This window comes from Hevea brasiliensis, chromosome 16 (assembly GCF_030052815.1).
Source record: "Hevea brasiliensis isolate MT/VB/25A 57/8 chromosome 16, ASM3005281v1, whole genome shotgun sequence".
Classification (NCBI taxonomy): domain Eukaryota; kingdom Viridiplantae; phylum Streptophyta; class Magnoliopsida; order Malpighiales; family Euphorbiaceae; genus Hevea; species Hevea brasiliensis.
In genome coordinates, this window is record NC_079508.1 from 56,001,700 (window position 1) to 56,022,586 (window position 20,887).

The 20,887-nt window shown below is 33.7% G+C and overlaps 2 protein-coding genes and 1 pseudogene across 6 annotated transcripts; 2 read left to right on the forward strand and 1 right to left on the reverse strand.

The window, feature by feature from the left end:
- Nucleotides 1-432: 432 nt before the first annotated feature.
- On the forward strand, nt 433-7,303 carry LOC110635200 (pumilio homolog 2). 2 transcript variants are annotated; one of them, XM_021784451.2, is made up of 9 exons: nt 433-1,650; nt 1,862-3,396; nt 3,485-3,626; nt 3,734-3,841; nt 4,226-4,438; nt 4,523-4,633; nt 5,865-6,059; nt 6,169-6,343; nt 6,825-7,303. In XM_021784451.2, exons 1-9 carry the CDS (start codon nt 1,012-1,014, stop codon nt 6,860-6,862), a joined length of 3,156 nt encoding a protein of 1,051 aa, XP_021640143.2. In that variant the 5' UTR covers nt 433-1,011; the 3' UTR covers nt 6,863-7,303. The 2 variants fall into 2 exon arrangements, with proteins under 2 accessions (XP_021640143.2, XP_057994785.1); XM_058138802.1 differs by lacking the exon at nt 6,825-7,303 and having other exon boundaries at nt 6,169-6,574.
- A 765-nt stretch (nt 7,304-8,068) lies between these two features.
- On the reverse strand, nt 8,069-8,918 carry LOC131174808 (uncharacterized; annotated as a pseudogene).
- An 8,075-nt stretch (nt 8,919-16,993) lies between these two features.
- Nucleotides 16,994-20,371, forward strand: LOC110635226 (transcription factor BOA). Of its 4 annotated transcripts, XR_002491132.2 has the most exons (4): nt 16,994-18,262; nt 18,606-18,659; nt 19,868-19,914; nt 20,011-20,371. XR_002491132.2 is itself a non-coding variant. In XM_021784475.2 (2 exons), the coding sequence occupies exon 1, from the start codon at nt 17,214-17,216 to the stop codon at nt 18,225-18,227; it is 1,014 nt and encodes a 337-aa protein (XP_021640167.2). In that variant the 5' UTR covers nt 16,994-17,213; the 3' UTR covers nt 18,228-18,262; nt 20,011-20,371. The 4 variants fall into 4 exon arrangements, 1 of the variants encoding a protein (XP_021640167.2); XR_002491134.2 differs by lacking the exon at nt 19,868-19,914; XR_002491133.2 differs by lacking the exon at nt 18,606-18,659.
- The last annotated feature ends 516 nt before the right edge of the window (nt 20,372-20,887 follow it).

Here is a 20,887-nt window from a genome sequence, read left to right on the forward strand (position 1 = left end):
CACCCTTATGTTTCTTATTTTGGAGGTATGCATCTCATCGTGTCATTTCGAGCTATCTCTCCACCAATTTAGTTTCTAACTTGCTAGTTCCTTCATTTTCAGAATTCCAACTCTATAGTTGGCTCTTATGAGCCATACCCTTTATGTTATTTACAGTAATAACCTGCTATTAATGTTACGTAATATATGAAAGGTTCTTCTTCTACTTTCATCACTTAACTCTATATTCTTTCTAAAAATCTCTCTTTTTTTTTCGTCTTTTCTTTATTTTTTATTTATTTTTTTTTCATATATCTCCTTTTAGAATACCACCCGTCATTATTTTCACTTGTAGCAAACCTTTTATTTATTTTTTAATTAATTACCTTATTTTATTTTATTTTATTTTATTTTATTTTGAAGATGGGGTTTCTACTGCTCCGAATCTAACGGTATTTAATCGTTGCTAGATATGGAACAAAGCCCTAAGGGTTCTTGCAAGAACCCATCGCCGCCAGATTGATCGCAGCCGTTTATTAAAACTCTTTCTTTCTCGCTTTCTCCATTCCATCTCTTTATGCGAGAACCAACTCTTTCTTCTCTGATGTATCTCAATGGCTTTTCTTGCTTACTCATAGCAACTTCTCCTCATAGAATTTTGTTGCTGTTTGTTTTATTGCTTGCTTTTACATGGAAACATGGTCCGCCAAAGTTGTCTAATTTATATTAGGAAATCGATTCTGGGAGAGTAACCCATATTTGGATTTTAATTTTTTTTTTTTTGTGGCTAATAATCGAGGTTTGTAGTTTAGGATTGAGATTATTGATTTCGTAGCAGTTTAGGTGGCAGAATGTTTTGATCTTTTATACTTAAAGTTACTTTATCGGACTTGTATGTATGGTGCTTAGCTGCTTTAGACGTAGAAAGTTCTCATTTTGGGATTTTTTCAGGGTTTAGGTTGTGATTGTTGGTACCGGGTATTGATCAGTTCTTGAGTTGTTATAGTTGATGATCAAATTGGGGTTTTGAATATGTTATCTGAACTGGGTAGGCGGCCGATGGTAGGAACTAATGACGGATCATTCAGTGATGATTTGGAGAAGGAAATAGGGTTATTGCTGCGTGAGCAACGCAGGCAAGAACCTGATGATCTCGAGAGAGAGCTCAATTTGTATAGAAGTGGTTCTGCGCCTCCAACTGTGGAGGGTTCATTGACCGCAGTTGGGGGCTTGCTAGGTGGTGGAGGCGGTGCTGCTGCTGCTGCCTTTGCTGAGTTTGTTAATGGCAAAAATGGGAATGGGCTTGTGTCAGAGGAGGAGCTTAGGTCTGACCCAGCTTATTTGTCGTACTATTACTCAAATGTGAATTTGAACCCTAGGCTTCCACCTCCTTTGCTTTCCAGGGAGGATTGGAGGTTCACACAAAGATTGAAGGGTGGAGGGAGTTCGGTTTTAGGTGGGATTGGTGATAGGAGGAAAGTGAATAGGCCTGATAATGGGAGTGGAAGATCTATGTTCTCTATGCCACCAGGATTTGATTCAATGAAACATGAAACTGAGGTTGAGACTGAGAAGGTGGGTGGCTCCACAGAGTGGGGTGGTGATGGTCTGATTGGTTTACTAGGTTTAGGACTTGGTAGTAAACAGAAGAGCCTTGCAGAAATCTTTCAGGTGATTTATTTCTGCTATTGGGCTTAAATATTCTAATTTATGTTGCTTTTTGATTGTGAATCTCATGTAACTTCTGTGGTGTTGTCTGCTTTATTTCTTCATCGTTGCATTAGTATCAATGGGATTATTTCATTTCCCTGGATTGTATGTTGTCGCATTCGTTGCTTCCTATTGGCTTTGATGCGAATATGTCAATCTACTTGTGTCCCAGGATGATTTGGGGCGTGCAACCCCTGTAACAGGGCAACCTTCTCGCCAGGCTAATGCAGTTAATGAGAATGTTGAGAGTGTAGGTTCAGCTGAAGCTGAGCTGGCTCATTTGCGCCGTGAGCTGTCTTCTGCAGGTTCAAATGGTCAGGGCTCATCTGCTGTCCAACACATTGGGCCGCCTACATCTTATAGTTATGCTGCTGCTGTAGGTTCTTCCTTGTCTAGAAGTACTACTCCTGATCCTCAACTTGTAGCTAGGGCCCCTAGCCCTTGCCCAACACCCATTGGACAAGGGAGGGCTTCTTCATCTGAAAATAGAGGTATTGCTGGTTCAAACTCATTCAATGGTGTTTCGTCTAGCATAGGTGAGTCTACAGATTTGGCAGCTGCTTTGTCTGGCATGAACTTGTCAACAAATGGTGTGATAGATGAAGAAAATCGAGAGGAGGTTGATATCTTTGGTCTTCAAGGAGGTCAGAGTCAAGTGAAGCAAAATGCATACCTAAAGAAGGCCGAGTCTAGACATTTACATATGCCTTCTCTCACTCAATCAACAACGATATCCTACTCTGATTTGGGTAAGAGCAATGGCAGTGGGTCAGACCTGAACAGCTCGTACTTCGTAGCTGAAAGGCAGGTTGAAGTGAAAAAGTTGGGCATTCCTTCTGGTAATTCTTACATGAAAGGATCACCGACCTCCACTCTTAATAGTGGCAGCAGCTTACCTGCTCGGTATAAGCATCTAGATAATGTGAATTCATCTCTTCCAAACTATGGGTTAAGTGGATACTCTCTCAATCCGGCATTGGCTTCTATGATGGCTAACCAACTTGGCACTGGTAATCTACCAATGTTGTTTGAAAATGTTGCTGCAGCATCGGCTGTGGTAGTTCCTGGAATGGACTCAAGAGTGCTTGGACGAGGACTGGGGTCTGCAGCAAATCTAACAGCTGCTGCCTCTGAGTCAAATAATCTTGGAAGAATGGGTAGTCCAATGGCTGGGAGTGCCCTTCAGGCACCTTTTGTTGATCCATTATATCTCCAGTACTTGAGGACTCCAGAGTATGCTGCTGCCCAGCTTGCAGCTCTTAATGATCCCTCGGTTGATAGGAACTACTTAGGTAATTATATGAATTTACTTGAACTACAGAAAGCTCATGGTGGAGCGCTTTTATCATCTCAGAAGTCACAGTATGGTGTCCCAATAGGTGGTAAATCTGGTGGTTCTAATCATCATGGCTATTATGGGAATCCTGCCTTTGGTGTTGGCATGTCATATCCTGGAAGTCCCCTTGCAAGTCCTGTTATTCCAAACTCTCCCGTTGGACCTGGCAGTCCAATAAGACACAATGAGCTGAATATGCGTTTTCCTTCTGGGATGAGGAACTTAGCTGGGGGCATCATGGGACCGTGGCACTTGGATGGAGGAGTTAATGTGGATGAAAGCTTTGCATCATCTCTTCTGGAGGAGTTTAAGAGTAATAAAACTAAGTGTCTTGAACTTTCAGAAATTGCCGGACATGTTGTTGAGTTCAGGTAATTCCTGCTTAAAAAATAAATTTGTGTCCAATCATTATTTCAATCTTTAGTTTGTTTATGTGGCATTGGCATCTTTTATGAGCAGTGCGGACCAGTACGGGAGTCGGTTCATTCAACAAAAACTTGAGACAGCCACAGCTGATGAGAAAAACATGGTTTATCAAGAAATCATGCCCCAAGCTCTTGCTTTAATGACTGATGTGTTTGGCAATTATGTAATTCAGAAGGTCTGGTTTCTCTAGTAATTTTTTGATATGCTTAGTTATGTTTTTATGTATTTTACTGGACTTGCCAAAGTAACTATGTGTTTGGTTAACTATGTGTTTGGTTACAGTTCTTTGAGCATGGACTTCCTTCACAGAGAAGAGAACTGGCTGGCAACCTTTTTGGTCATGTTTTGACTCTTAGCCTTCAAATGTATGGTTGTCGAGTGATCCAGAAGGTACCACTAATCTTGCTTTCGATTATGTTTTAATACAAGTTGTTATGTTTTGCTGCATCATTAGATCTTAGATTGATGATGCCATAAATGGCATTGAGAAAAACAAGTGCAACTATACTTCATGTAAATATAAGAAAAATTGTTCAGTCTATCCAACCTGTATTACCAGGGTGGTGGACAGTGGACACTCATTGCACAAGGAGTTGTCCCTGGTACACAGCCTGGTAGTGACATTATTTCCAATTCCTAGGTGAACAGCATTGTCTATTTACCTGTTTCATACTTGATCATCATGCTGAGTTAAAAATGAGTAATTTATTGACAGGGATGAATATATGTCCTAGTGCCGAACATTTGATTATAATGGTTGTTTAAATTGTTCAGGCCATTGAGGTTGTTGACTTAGAACAGAAGATTAAAATGGTCGAAGAACTTGATGGTCATGTCACGCGATGTGTACGTGACCAAAATGGGAACCATGTCATCCAAAAGTGTATTGAGTGTGTGCCTGAAGAAAATATCCAATTTATTGTCTCAACATTCTTTGATCAAGTTGTGACTCTCTCCACCCATCCATATGGGTGCCGCGTGATACAGGTTCAGAAACTGTTTCTTGCTTATTTTTAGACTTAATGGACCTATCTGGCAGAATAAATGGGAAACATTTTCTCTTATTAACAGAGAATATTGGAGCACTGCAAGGATCCAAAAACACAAAGTAAAGTCATGGATGAGATTTTAGGAGCTGTTAGCATGTTGGCACAGGATCAATATGGCAACTATGTTGTTCAGGTTGGTTACCTCTCCCCTGAAATATCTCACCATGGGTTCATATATGGCATTGCAAATTTTCAATGGAGAGTTATGATTATGATTTTTGTGTTAGGTTGGAGTACTGTTTCCAACACTGTGTTGTTTGTAGAGAAGAAGTATGTGGTATTCTTGAGATGAATATTATCCTCTCTCTCTCTCTCTCTCTCTCTCTCTCTCTCTCTCTGGATAAAAGGGGGAAAAAAACACCGACTGAACTTTAAGACTAGAAGTTTTAGTTCTATTTTCTACGTCTCTCATCCTGTCCTTGGAAATTTCAATTTTGGCAAGTCATTCTTGTGTTAAAAACAGTAGCTGTTGATTAATTTCTTCTGTTATCCTCTTAGGGAAGGGTGTTCTTTTACAGTTCATCTGGACTCACCGAGTACAAGTCTTCACTAGAGTACAAAGTCGCATGTTGTCATGCACTTTGCTTTAAATCATGTGTTTGCATTGCAGACTAACTCGACGATTAATAGCATTAGGTGGAATACATAAGTTCATTCCTGAATTTTATCAAAACAATCTTGTGGTACCCTGAACTTTTCAAACATCCATGACATATCTCAACTCCTGTAAATGTTCCATAATACACTCCAACTGCTGTATAGTGGAATTAAGATATCTTTTAGATCCTAGTTAACAAATCGCCATGTGAGCGTGATTGGAGTTCACGCTCTTTGGTTTGAGGATCTTAAGGGTTTCTTAATTCCACTTTACAGGAGCTAAGGTGTGTCATGGGATGTTTTAGAACTTCTTCATCTTTTATATATTTATTCTTCCCTCTTGCACAGCTAAGGTGTGTCATAGGATGTTTTAGAACTTCTTCATTTTTTATATATTTATTCTTCTCTCTTGCACAGTGCGCACACCCATCCCCTTCACCTCTCAATGGAGGAAAAAAAGGAATACAGTATTTGAATTCTTCATTCCCAAAGCCATTTTCCAGCCCCTCCTATGATTCTAGATATTGGACTCCTAGAGTGTTATTTTGTAAGAATTATCAGTGTCTTGAAACGTTTTTCCTTTATTGCTTTCATTAATCTCTACCTAAAAGCATTACAAATTTCTGAGGATTTAATCCAAAATCGTTTAGAGTGGAGAAAGCGAATTCATATAGCCGACCCCAAATTTTTTGGGATAAAGGCTTAGTTGAGTTGAGTTGAGTTGAGTTGAGCTTTCATTAATCTCTAGTGTTTGTTTTTTAAAACAGCATGTATTGGAGCATGGAAAACCCCATGAACGATCTGCTATTATTAAGGAGTTGGCTGGGAAGATAGTTCAGATGAGTCAGCAGAAGTTTGCCTCCAATGTCGTGGAGAAATGTTTAGCTTTTGGTGGCCCCAGTGAACGAGAGTTACTGGTGAATGAGATGCTTGGAACCACTGATGAAAATGAGCCTCTTCAGGTTTGTGAAATAATTTCAGAATTTTTATCATTCTGCTGCAAATGTATGATATCATGGTTGAGGATAATCTCTCTCTGTCACTTTCTCTCTCTCTTCTGTTTCTGTCCAGGCAATGATGAAAGATCAATTTGCAAACTATGTCGTACAAAAAGTGCTCGAGACTTGTGATGACCAACAACGCGAGTTGATTCTTTCACGAATAAAAGTTCATTTAAACGCCTTGAAGAAGTATACTTATGGAAAGCATATTGTTGCTCGTGTAGAGAAACTTGTTGCTGCTGGGGGTATTCTATTTTTTCTCGTTAATGATTTTGCTGAGACTTATTTGTATGCATGCACTTGAGATGAGCTTTGATCCCACTGGAAGGGGGCATTTGGGGATTATCCCACCCTTAACAATTGTTACATAGCACATGCTAGCATATAGTCCAAAATAATGATGTTGGGATAAACCCCCATTGGATGGTTAATATATAAAATGGGGAAAGGGGATGCCGTTGGAGAATTTAAATAAAGCCTATTTTCTGCAATGTGCATCTCAAAACTGTTTGGCTGTCTAGAGTAAAAAGTTAGCTAGAATTTGTCATGGCTCTTAAAAGCAGCTCTTGGTCTCAAGGCTCTAAGAATGCTAATGATCATAACTTCTCTGCTATACATACATCTAAAACAATTTCTTTCCAGGTACTCTTGGTGGTTTGACCCATAGAGCATATAATTTCTTCCATGTCAATTAGCTCACTTGTCAGTGGCTTGAATTGTTTGCAGAACGGAGAATTGCTGCACAGTCTCTACACTTTGCTTAGGTGGCATAGGAAAGAAAGATTGTACAGCTGACTGAGGCTAGTGTGAGCTTCATCTCTTTCTTCCTTCACGTGTCCAGAGATATGTCTGCACTTGATCTTTTAGACAGGTATGAGCTGATTGAAAATAAACAATATTGCTTGTACCAGAAACTGTACATTTTGTAGTTTTAAGGTTTATACATAGAGTTGAGGAAGCCGAGGTTCAGATGTGGAATACGCCTGATGCCCCTGCAAGACGAGATAAAATGACTATACAAGTGTTTAAGGGTGTAAAAACAAAAATGATCATATGTTTGAAATAGTCTAAACGTGACAATGACTGTACAAATGTCGGTATGTGGAGAGCTGTTAATGTTAGGTGAGGCGAGGCCAGAGTTTTCCTTTCATGTGTCGGTATTTGACTATTTTTTCCCCATCCCTTGAAAAAGTACATTTTTCTTATATTCTCATGGTCAAATGTCTTTATACATGCATATATGATTTACGTCTATAACTGCTCATGTTACTGAAGTTATGGGTTTCATCGTGCCACTTGTTCAATTGTTATTGTTTTCTTCTAGCCGAGTAAAGCCTAATTTTTGCCCTGAGATTCTTCTAAACCAAATCCTAATTCCCTGTAAGAATAGCATAACAAAATTTTAGTGTAATTCAAAACAATTTTCAAGCATGTGGTATAATTCATCTGTGTGAATATTTGCAGCAACAATCAACTCCGTCAAAGGAGCGCGTCATTCTCAAGAATTTACTGTAACATTTTGCGGCGGCTTTCCTAAAATACGTAAACTAATCTTTGTTTTTTTGTGGGGATCTCTGAACAATTAACCAAGCTACCATCGTTGAATGAATGATGATTATAGAAGATACAAATAAGTTGGTGCAAGTAGGGGTAACACAAGGTATAAATAAGTTCTTCCAACGGTTATCTTTGTTGCACAGCCAAGTAGCCGCGAGTGTATGTGATGAATGCCTAAAGTTTCGGTGATGATAAAATTACATAGTTATGGCTTTAAATTATGAAGTTATGATTTTTACACAGATAATTATAAAAGATTAACCATTATTTGTTTATTTATTTTTCAATGTTAAAATAATATGCCTCTCGAAATTATTATTATTTTTTTTGTTGGTTTTATCCTGTAAGCTGATTAAAAACGTAAATAATTTTGGATCTCCAGCTCTTTTGGGTTCTTAATGGAGGGAAAAGCCTTGTATCAAGCGTGCCAATATTAACCATGATGTGTGAAAAAAGTAGATGATAAAACAAATTTGCATATGCTAATCATCATCATCATCATCCTCATTAATCTTCTGCCCAAATCCCATTGGTCTTGCTCTTGCCTTTTCTTTTCTTCCCATTCTTCTTTTTGGCCGTCTCTTGCTTCTCAAACTTCTCTTTCTTCCTCTTCTCCAAGAAATCAGTCACTCCTAAATATATTACCTGCAAACGAAAATCCTCAATTGGAGATAACAACCTCCAACATGGAAAGCTAACAATCGATATATAAAATCAAGAACCCACATCCAAAGATTTCTACTTTGAGAAGAATACGAAGAACCCATTATCCTGTCAATCTTGAAAACACCAAGAATTTGAGAGTTGGAAGTTAGAATTTACCCCAATAGTGAGAATGGATAAAATAACAAAGGCAATGAAGAGAAGAGCCGCTATGATGCTGCCCGTTCCATCATCAATAGAGGAGACCATTTGCTGGGTGCTCTCAAGTGGGGTTGTTGTGTCTGAAGGCAAGGCCTCTTCAGGGGTGGCATAGATTCTCCAGACATGGGTTTTCCTCTGGTGAATTTTGTGAAAATGGATAGCTAGTTTTGGTTTGAGAGTAGTAGATAAGGAAGTGAAGGGCAGAGCTAAGTTATGGGCGGTGATAAAAGAAGGGTAAGGATATTTGGCGGTGGTAACGGAGAGGAGAGGAGGTGGAGGCAGTGAGGGACATGCCGTAGCGATGAGCTCCACAGTCCACAGGCAGAGCCGAGATTGAAGGATGGGATTATTTACATTTTACCATTTCAGATTTTCAGTGGGTGAAGAAAGATTGGGCCATTGGGCTTTCTGAGTTTTGTTGCATAAACAAGCTTCTCATAATCGAATCGAATCAGAATTATACAACTTAACTTGATTAATAAAAAAAAAAAAAAGATGTAAGTTTTCTATATTATTATATTTGAAAAAAATTTAAATGAAGAGTAAAAGTCTCAAATCTGATTGAGCTGGTCCAATAAAAAAAATTAAGCATGTTTAATTATTCCTTAAATCAATTTTCACATGATGAAGATTTATGTTAATTAAGCCTCACATTACATCAAATGATCTTATTAAATTTAACTAGATAGAAGAGTATTGTTACATTGAATAAAAATTTAAAAAAAATTATATTAGATGAAATATATAAATTGGTATCTGAATTTTAAATAAAAAATTTAGTAGTATTCTACATCATTAAATATTTTAATTTTAATTTATATAACTGATTCATATTTATTATTTAAATGGAAATCAACATTTTAGAAAATTAAAAAAAAAATTTATCAACCAATTTATTTATAATTTTAGAACCTTATAAAATTTCCTTCTATTTTAAAAGACCTTCAGTAATGGACTTGGATCCGTTTAAAGACGAGCTCGATTTTTTTTTTTTTTGTTTCAGGTATTAATAATTAATTATTTTTAATTAATATATTTGAAAAATATATTTCAAGAAGTGATGTCAAATTGGAGCGTTGGGAGTTGCCGCTTAACAGTATATTTTCGATTGGCTTACATTTGCATGACAAAGACATCATACTCAACTCAATCACTTTTATCTAATTTAGTATGATAATTTATCCATCTTAATATTTTAATTTCTGTAACTCTTATCTTAGACGCATACGACTCCTTCAGTATCCAACACTCACTACCATATAACATAACTGGTTGTATGGCTGTACAGTAAAATTTTCCTTTCAACTTTTTGGGAATCTTGCGATCACATAAAATTCCCGTGTCACGTCTCTACTTCAACCATCCGGCTTTAATCATATGACTAACATACTCTTCACATCCCCCATCTACTTGAAGAAATAAGCCGAGATATTTAAAGTGATTACTTTATGACAGTACCACTCCATCCAAACTAACTCATTCCCTATCACCAGTTTGCCCTTCACTAAACTTGCAATGCATGTATTCTGTCTTCGTTCTACTTAACTTAAAGCCCTTTGACTCTAGAGTACTTCTCCAAAGCTCTAACTTTCTATTGACTCATTCTTGCGTCTCATCTATCAAAACAATATCATCCGCAAACATCATGCACCAAAGAATATTCTCTTGTATATGTTTTGTTAATTCATCTAAAACTAATATAAAAAGGTAAGGGCTTATAGCTGATCCTTGGTGTAATCCAATTGAGATCGGAAAATCTCTTGTGTCCCTTCCCACTGTATGCACAATAGTAGTTGCTCCTTTATACATATCTTTCAACACTTATATGTACTTAATAGATACCATCTTTTGTTATAACATATTCCATAAGACATCTCTTGGAACACTATCATAAGCCTTCTTCAAATCAATAAAAATCATGTGTAGATCTTTCTTCACATCTCTATATTTATCCATCAAGTTTCTAATGAGAAATATCGCTTCCATAGTTGAACGATCGGGCATGAAGCCAAATTGATTGAGAGAGATAGAAGTATCATGACGTAGTCGATGCTCCACAACTCTCTCCTATAACTTCATAGTATGGCTCATGAGTTTAATTTCCTTATAGTTTGAGCAACTCTGTATGTCTCTATTATTTTTAAAAATAGATACTAAAATACTCCTCCTCCATTCATTAGGCATTTTCTTTGAGTTTATAATCTTATTAAATAATTTAGTTAATCATGTCACTCCCATATCTCCCAAACACTTTCGCACTTCATTTAGTATTCTATCGGTCCACAGGTTTTACCCACTTTCATTCTCTTAAGTGATTCCTTTATTTCTAAAGATCTAATCCTTCTAGTATAATTCACATTCTTTTCTATTATTCTATAGTCTATATTCACTCTATTACCATTTTAACTATTATTAAAGAAATCATTAAAAAAATATGTATATAATAATAATAATAATAATAATAATAATAATAATAATAATAATAATAATAATAAGTATATGTAAATAACTTTAAAAAGTACAATTATTCATATATTATTTTATTATATAAAATAACTAAATAAATAATATTTTTTATTATTATAAATGTTAGCTACAGTCATTTAAAAAAGTGACTATTCAACAATTTTTTTTATTACTAGAAAAGTATTTAATAAATTTTTAGATAACTTATTATCTATTGCCATAGGTTACTTCTTTTTTTTTCTCCCTCTTTTTTGCAATTAATTATCCTTCTCTCTTTTATAATCTATAATTCATTCACTTTCCTCTCACCTCTCACCTCAGACTAAACAACTCTCTGCCGTCATTTCACTTTTTTTTTTCTCCTGATATTTTCCTTTCTTTTGTTTTATCTTTTTTTTTCTTAAAATATTTTATATTTTTCCTCTATTGTGTCAACTTTTCACTATAAAATTTTTTATTTTAAAGGCTCACCTTTTGCTAAAAGACAAGGATTTCAAGAAAAAAAAAACTTTTTGATAGGTGCACATTTAATTTATATTTTTTTTAATTGATTATTTTAGACCCAAATTAATTTTTTCAAAGAACTCCATTGAATTATGTGGGGGCATTCTTTACTTGTATATAATTTATATATGTTGGTAAATTGAAAGAACTTCTAATGAATTTTAAATTATTTATAGATAATAGATTTAAGTAAAAAATTGTTGGACACTCTATTTTTTTTTTTTAATAATAAATATGCTTAATTCACTTAATTTTTATAAAAACTGAAACTTATAAAAAAAATCCCAAAATGGAGTGCAATAACTTGAGATCTATTTAAACTTTCTATAATTTGTGAATAATGAGATGGATAAATAAATAAATAAATAAATAAATAAATAAATATATATATATATATATATTTTAAATATCAAAATGTTATTTTTCATACTCATAATCTTTTTTTTTTAATAAATCCAATTGTGACTAGAGATGACAACGGGTAAGGTACCAGTAAAAATAACTCTACTCGAACCTGAACCCGATTAATATTATCAAAACCCGAATCCGTCTCAAACCCGTTTAAAATTTATTCTTAACTACCCGAACCCGTTATAAAATCAATTATTATTACCCGAAAAAAAATTCAAACCCATTTAATTTTATATATTTTAATTAATATTTTGTATAAAAAATTATTTTAGTTAATAATTTATATTTTAAAAATTTAATAATTTTATAAAATATTTAAATTCTATTTTAGATAAAATAAAATATATAAAAATTTATAAATATTATTATAAAAATATATATTTTATATTTAATTAAGTATTTATGTAAACGGGTTCGGGTAACGGATACCCAATATATCAAATCCGAACTCAACACGGGTATTATTTTTTAAGCCCGAACCTGATTATATAATACTCAAACCCATCCTATTAGGGTTCAGCAGGATTGAATACTCGCAAAAATCCAGCCAGATTGATTATATAATACTCAAATCCGTCCTATTAGGATTCTAATCTTCATGTGAGGCTTATCTTTATTTGTAGTCTAATAATTTAAAAAATTTTATTTCAATTTTTCAAAAATTTAGCTTTGTAGGAATGAATAACTTCTTAAGATTATTACAAAAAAATATGATGACTCAAGTAAAATATAATGAATTAAATTAAAGAATTACGTATTTTTTATTTACTGGAAAGAAAAAAAAGAAGTGGTATTTTTGTAAGAACCTTATTTTTTTTTTTATAAAGATACAATTTTGATATTATTCAAATATTATTTTATTATTTAAACATATTTCATGAAATTATTATTATTATTATTATTATCTTGTTATTTTATATTAAAACTAAATTTAAAAACTTTATTTATTATTATATTAAATTAAATTTTAGTTTAATTGTTACATTGAGTTAAGTATATTAAATAAAATTTAATATATCATTAAATGAAATATTTTAGTTTAATTGTTTATTTAATAATTATTATCATTATTTTAAGTGTATTTAAATTTATTAATTACTAAAGGATAAAAATTTTAATTATAGTATCATAAAAGAAATTTTATTTTTATTGTATTATATTAAAATTTTATTTAAATTGTTTTTAAATTTATTATTTAGAAAATAGTAAAATTATAATTATATTTTATTATTATTGTTTATTTAAGCTATATTTTATATTATTTTAATGTTAAAATAGATTAAATAATTTAAGTTTATATTACCATAATATTATTATAAGTGAAAGGAAAGGAAAAAAAAAAGTACAATGGTGTTTGTGTTGCTGGGACGTCACCAGCAGCAAAGAAAAGGCCAAAAAAAAAAAAAAAAACAAATTTGATTTTTGCATGAGCCATCCCTCACTCCCTTACGCACTCTCCTCTACCCGTCTCTTTCCTCTCACATTCTTTTCCTTTCTCTTCCGGTGAGCAGCCCCCACCAATACTGGCAAAGATCACCAGCGAGTCCAGCACATCTAGCAACCCACGGCGACACTCTCCAGACAGCGATCAGCAACCTACAGCGGTGGAAAGAAAGGGAAATATTCAATGGCCACCAAAATTTCAACCAGCCATACCTAGCGTTGTCGGAGCAAGGCCGCCTGCATTGGACTCCTGATAGCATGGGCTGTTGAGAAAAATAATTTGCAATTTCCTTTATATGTCTAGGTTCATTTGTCTTTTAATTTTTTTTTTATGATTAAATATAAATAATATAATAATTTCGCTGATCTCGTATTTGTATTATTAAGTAAAAGTTTTGCTTGAATTTATTTCACTGATAAGTATTGAATTAAAAGAGCTATATAGGGATCAGCTCATATATATATATTGATGTGATAAATTGAGTGTTTGAGTAGCTTCAAATTAAGTTTTAATGTGAATATTAGGTGAATTATTTGTTTTATGTGTTGGATATGTATTTTCTAGTAGGATTGCACTAGTTTTAAATAGTTATACAAATTGCATTTATAATCAATATCTAAACTTACTGAGTCGAACGCTCGTTCTTGTTTAAATATTTTTTCAGGTTACAAGAGGAGCGAGTTTATTTTTTGAGTCTAACTTGTATTTTCTTTCGCAGGTTGTGCTTCTTAGTTAATAGTTTATTATATTTATTTATTTATTTATTTGTTTAATAATTAGGGTTCAGCTATGACATTGATTTATGTATATATTATATTAATTAATGAAAAATTAATGATATTAAATAGATTGTACATGATGAGTATCAGGGTTGAACTGAACTCCTCTAGTGTTGGTTTCCTAACAGATATCAGGTTGAGTTTTCTCAAAATAAATTTATAATATTTTATTTTATTTTTAATTGCATATTGGATCTTGATTTCAGTCCTGGATATAGCTTTGGGAATAATGAGGCTTACTACGGGCCTCAGAAGTTTTATACTGGTCCAGGTCCTAGTGCTAATCCGGGGGCCATGTGATCGGATCATGACAATTTTGATTATTTTATTTACTGGAAAAGAAAAAAAAAATAAAAATAAGCTTTGTTAGTAGCAACACTTCTTTTTTTCTAACCACATTTTTTCATTTTGAGTTACATTATTTTGAATTAATTTGCTATAAAAAATATTTTTTAAAATTAATTTAATTTAAATTAAGATTTGAATGGTCCAATTAAAAAAAAAGGAATGAATAAATTAGAGGTTAAAGAAAGTAATTAAATAAAGAGAGTGAAAGAGTAATTAATTAGAAAAAAAAATTATTGATTTTTTTGTTATCTTAATAATAGGTAATAAATTATTTAAAAATTTAATAAATATTCTTTCATCAATAAGAAAGAGGTCATTGGATAGTCATTTTTTTAAGTGATTGTAGCTCTCATTACTCTAATTTAAAATAAGATATTAAAGACTTGAACGTATATTTACGGCAAATAATTCTCGCTTTATGCATAGTTAATTTAAATACCTGTACTATTTAAAATAAAAGTTCTAAAATTGTATAGTTTTGTGTGTATATATATATATATATATATATATATATATATTTTTTTTTTTTTCTGAATAATATAACGCTGGCCAATGAATAAACGCCTACTACCAGTAAAATCATAATAAATATATATTCATTCAAAAATTAAAAAAACTACATGCATCTTTTGAACTGGCTAAACAACCTCAGTAAATGGTAGTCACGTGGCAACAAATGAAATTACATGTCTATCCAATAGAAATTCGATTTTGTAAAAGCATTTTTTTTTAAATGAAAATCTGACACTATTATTATTTTTCTTTACATTAAAAATAAATAAATATATAAACAAAAGGCAAAAGCCAATTTAAGCATTAAGAAGAAAATAAATTTTGAGCAAGCATGCGACCGCGTGATAGAAAATTTCCGTCTCAAATTTTACAGTCTTCTTCTTCTTCGCACTGTATGAAAACTTGAAGATGGAGAAACCTTCACTGCCATTTTCTCAATCTTCCCGTCCAAGATCAACACTCTCTAAAAATTCTGATTTTATTCAATCATTACAAACACATTCACCCAATATCTACTACTTATTCATCAAAATTTCTGAGTCATCGTAACAATAATCCCACATCTTCAATACCACCCTCTAACTTCAGCTTTCGCCAACTTCCTTTTTGTCGCAAATGCTGTCGCTATTATGACTTCCCGATCGGTTCCGATCCGCAAGTCTCTGACTACTACAGTTACTTTAATGAGAAACAGTTTCGATAATATCAGAATTCAATACTCACGTGCTTTTCGAAACTGTTTTCTTTGGCGGTGGCGCGCCTTCTTTAGGGCCTGTTTTGCGACGGTCGAAATTGTTGAAAAAATTATTTTTTTAAATATATTAATTAGAAAATATTAAAAAATAATTAAAAATTAAATTTAATTAATTTTAATTATAAGAGTATTAAAGATTTATATGGTATTATTGTTAAAATTATTATTGAATTTTTTTTTAAATATATTAATTAGTGGGTATTAAAAAATAATTAAAAATAAAATTTAATTAATTTTAATTATAAAAATATTAAAATAATAAAATAATTTTTTTTAAATTATTTTTCTTATTAATATCTAAAATGATATTTTTATTAAAAAAATAATTTTAAATTCTAAAATTTAATATTAAATAGGACTTAAAATAATAAAATGATTTTTTAAATTATATTTTTAATAATATTTAAAATAATATTTTTATTAAAAAAATAATTTTAAATTCTGAAACTCAATAACAAATAAAATTTTAGTGTTTTCAAGGCTAATTTCATCGATTTTCTATAATAGCTTGAAGGTTTGGCTGCTGTTTGATGAGATCTTAAAGTTAAGGCTTGGTATGTGATAGATGAAAAAAAAAAAAAACACTCATTTTGAAGCAAAGAAATTTTTATAGATTATTTAATAAAATTTGAATTTAATACTTATAAATATTAATATATTTTGCTTGTTTTATAAATTTTATAAAATTATTTTATTTATTTATTTATTAACAATTAACACAATTTATTTATAACTTAATTATTAAAGTTTATTTTATTAAATTATTTTAAAAAATTTAACAATTTAAATCATTCATTTAATTTAATAAGACTTAAAAGATTATTTATTCCTTTTTAAAGGATTAAATAGACTTTTTATCTAAAAAAAAATTATACACACCTCCACATAAAGACCACAGCAAATGATATTGTGCCGCGCGTTTTTTTTTAAGCTCCACTCCAGCTGTCCACCAACACTCTCCTCTCCCATCGATCCAAATGGAACAAGCCAATAAACCTAAATTTCAAGGGCAAACTCGGCAATCCAACAAAACAAACTCCCCAAATTACCAAAATAACCTCAAAAAGTGCAAACACTTTGCCGACTTGGCGTCGACCCACAAATCAAACACTTCACCGACATGCTTACATGGCATAAAATCATTGGATAATAGACAGATGTGAGAAGAATAGAGCGAGTATAAGTCCTTCGAGTTGGAGTTGGAGGTGGAGAGTGAGATGGTGATATTAGGAGGATAGATATTTAGAGGATCAAAAATATCTGGCCAAGGAGTCCACGTTGGCACTCTAACCAGACCGATCTGGAATCAGATATTGCACTTTTTCGCTCCTTTACATTCCCCCAGAGAACAAAAAAAAAAACATTTTCCTTTCCTTTCCTCCAAACACAACCCCCAGAAATATCTCCGCTTCTTTCTGACTCCGATCCAATCCAATTCTAATTGATCAAATTGGGGACTTTGTAGAGTGTGAATTATGGGGGAGGAAGTGAAGATGGGTGAGTACGAACCGAACGGGGAGGATACCAACGGAGATGTAGAGAGAGTTGCAGAGTGGGAGATTGGCCTACCTACTGCCGACGATCTCACCCCTTTGTCTCAGCTGTTGATTCCTCCGGAGCTCGCGTTGGCGTTCAGTATCTCGCCGGAGCGTCAACGCACGCTTATCGACGTCAACCGAGCTTCGCAAAATACTGTCTCGAATCTCCGTAGCGTTGGCGGTGGGGGACAGTTAAACGCGCTGTCCTCGAATAACTTTAAGTCTTATAATGAAGACCTAGCTCGCGACCCGATGGTGGTGGAGCTGGAGCCGGAGGATAACAACATGGATCGGGACGGTTCGGTGTCCGAGTCGAGGAAGTTGAGGAAAATCGATTCGGAAGAAGCGGATTCGGCTTTGAGAACGGAAAATTCCGGCGACGATCCGTCTGCGAGGACGCCGAAACGGCCACGTCTTGTGTGGACACCGCAGCTGCATAAGAGATTCGTGGATGTGGTGGCTTATCTTGGAATAAAAAACGCGGTACCGAAGACCATCATGCAGTTAATGAACGTGGAAGGTTTGACCCGCGAGAATGTGGCGAGCCATTTGCAAAAGTATCGCCTTTATTTGAAGAGGATGCAGGGGTTGTCGAGTGAGGGTCCCTCGTCTTCTGATCAGTTGTTTGCCTCTACGCCCGTGCCGCAGAGCTTGCACGAGAGTGGTAGTGGCGCAGGCGCTGGTGGTGGTGGTAGTGGAGGTAACGGAGCCGCCCACGGGAATGGCCACTTGGGAATGCCCATTCCTGTCCCGTATCATCCGGCGGCGGGGCCGATGATGCCAATGCCGATGTATGGACACATGGGCAATCATCACCATCATCAGGGATTCGATGGTAATATTCCCTATAATATGTTACAACAGAGGGATTGGAGTGGGAATAATTATGGTTCGATCGTGTCTTACCCGCATCATCCTCATCACGTTGCTCCTCCTAATGATAATATGTGATATCATCAAGGCTTCTTTTTTACCGAGAAAGAGAGGTGAGTTTCTCTGTATAGATTGATAAGATATAAATTAATTGCTGATTGCTATTGTTTCTGTTTGATTGTGAAAGAGAAATATGGCTCTATCACTTTTTGAGAGCAGTACTATTTTAGTTATATTAGAGCTGCAATTGTAAAAATTTTTCTTAACTTAGTTTTGATCGCTGAAAGTCACTTGTAGAAATGCTGGCTTTCTCCGTGTTAGACCAGAGACCAGGTGCTTTGAACTGGTTCTCCGGTCTGAGATGAAATATTTCTGCAGGTTCACAATTAATGCGGGGCCTATGTTTAAGATTCTATTTTGTGAATTCTGTTTCTCAAGTGTGCCATTATTTTTAAGCTGACCTGATTTTCAGAAACCATGGGATGCTGCAAATCAATTGATCTCAATCCTGTAAGTAATAAATGATAAATGGGATTGGGAAACTGATATTTATTGGATCAACTTCATTTGGATAGTAGATGTGCGTTTTAAAGGTTATTGGTGGATGTGATTTTATACTCTTTTTTCCAAACATTTATCTTCCTCTTTCAGTTCTTAATTTTTAGAAGGGAGTATTATTTTAAGCCCATGCATTGAAAAGCTAAATTTTGTTTACTATAATTTATTGACCTTTTTATTAAGCATCTCCTCCTCCTATATGGTTTATGTTGTGACAAGGCCCAAAAAATCAGAAAGCAGACATGAAAATGCATATGTTATTCATTGTTTCTGGATACAAATATCTAGGATCTGAACTAAATCCTGTCCACTAAACTAGGGTGATGAAGGAACCACCCCAAAAGGGAAAAACGCTATTTGCAGGCGAAACAGCACAACTAAGACTCTGTAGAAATATTGTCAATTTAAGACCGGACCAAAATAAATTAGGAGAGCACATTAGAGTTACTCTTCAATGCTACCCAATGTCATGCCTATATACTCTTCTAGAAGCAGACAACCCCACAAATCACACCTACACTCTATCCAGCTGTGAACCATTGGCAACAATATCACTTCTTATAACAGGGAAGCAAGAGAGAGTTACATGGTGGTACTATTTTTAATGTTAGAAGATTTTAGGATCTGGGGCTTTTTATGTAAATCTACTTCTAACATGGTCATTATCCTAATGATTTAGCATTTCTAAAAGGTGAAAGTGCTCCATTTGAGAAGAACAAAACTATTTCCTAGTTGAAGGTTTGTAGATGCATGTTATTATGCACCCTTGTACTGAAATATGGATGTGGATCCTTGGAACATGAATTTCCCTGCATCTTTCATCTTCCAACTTTGGTTCTGAAGTTAGTTTCACTGTCATTTTGAACGGTGAATTATTTTGTGTTCTTCTAAATGTAGAATATCATTTGTGCATGATTTTGTTTTAATTTCATATTGGCTGATATTATTATGTGGCAGTTTGCGTATAGAATACCTTTTCACTAGAAATTTTCTTTAATTCATTTTGAATGATATTGCACTGACTTCTTATTCAGAATGATTTAATCATGGTTAGAAATTTTAACCTATGAAAAATTTTCTGTATTATTCTCCATTGAGCTCTTGTTTCTATGATACATTAAATAATGCAGCCCTTTGAATATAGCAATATCAAATTACAGGTTTGAAGTTTGCCTGATTTTCAAAAAGTTCACTCGCGGGTTCTAAGGTTTTACATTTTTGCTGTTAATTGTCTGTATTTATTTTGGGATTCCAGTTAATTGGCTGCTCTAGAATTACAGTTTATATTATCTGTTTTCTGTAGATTCTGAAGTATAAGCAAACGTGTTATACATTGAAATATGGCTGAGAATTTGGACATTTGACAAACACGAGAAGGGCTTTCAGGAAGGCCTACGCGGAGACAATCCAGATACATATTTCAGAATCATGAATACTTGCAAAGCTTCTCTTGGTTCATATCATATTCTAGTTATCTGAGGCAACAAATCGATTTGGGGACGTCACTTATAATTACTTAAGATGATGAAAATTCATAGATTACATTCTTAACCTGTTCGTTAATTGATAAAATGTTAAATAAATTGTATAACTGGATATGTTAAACTTTCTATTTTAGCAATAGAGGAAAAGTGAATAAAGGAGCACTGAACAAAATTCAGTTATATAGGCCCTCCTGTGTATTGAATGGTGTTGTCATTCTATATTCTTTGGAGTTGTCTTGAAAGTGAGCTGATTAGTTAGTTACATACCTCTGTTCAAACCAAAGGTTTCTAGTTTACTGGAAGCATTTTAAATTTGTGGGAAAGTTTACTTATGGAAGATCTTAGTGTTAAATAAAGTTATCTGTATATGTAAATATATAGTGCTATATTTGAATTTTCTTTGTGCATTAATGATGAGGGTGTTGCATATTTGCTGTTCTTTGGTCTTAAAGGCAAGAATTTGGGATTTAATTTGTAGTTTGTGATAGAAGCGCACAGTGGCGCCTCAAAAGGTGGTTTTAACTAATTTAGACTTGGGCTGCATGTATGGAATAATGTATGAAAAGCTTATTTGTTGAAGCTACGGGCGCTTAAGGCCATGGTGTGTCATGGTATGCCATTGGATGGCTGAATTCTTGTTAGTATCTGTTGGAATTGATGAGATTTTACTTTAATTCATGGTGATTGATTAGCTTA

Excerpts from the sequence above, each read along its gene's own strand:
- LOC110635226 (XM_021784475.2), top strand. The coding sequence starts at position 17,214 with ATGGGGGAGGAAGTGAAGATGGGTGAGTACGAACCGAACGGGGAGGAT.
- LOC110635200 (XM_058138802.1), top strand. The coding sequence starts at position 1,012 with ATGTTATCTGAACTGGGTAGGCGGCCGATGGTAGGAACTAATGACGGA. Across the intron at positions 3,842-4,225 it reads GTTGTCGAGTGATCCAGAAG|GCCATTGAGGTTGTTGACTT; the intron begins GTACCACTAATC and ends TAAATTGTTCAG. Across the intron at positions 4,439-4,522 it reads ATGGGTGCCGCGTGATACAG|AGAATATTGGAGCACTGCAA; the intron begins GTTCAGAAACTG and ends TCTTATTAACAG.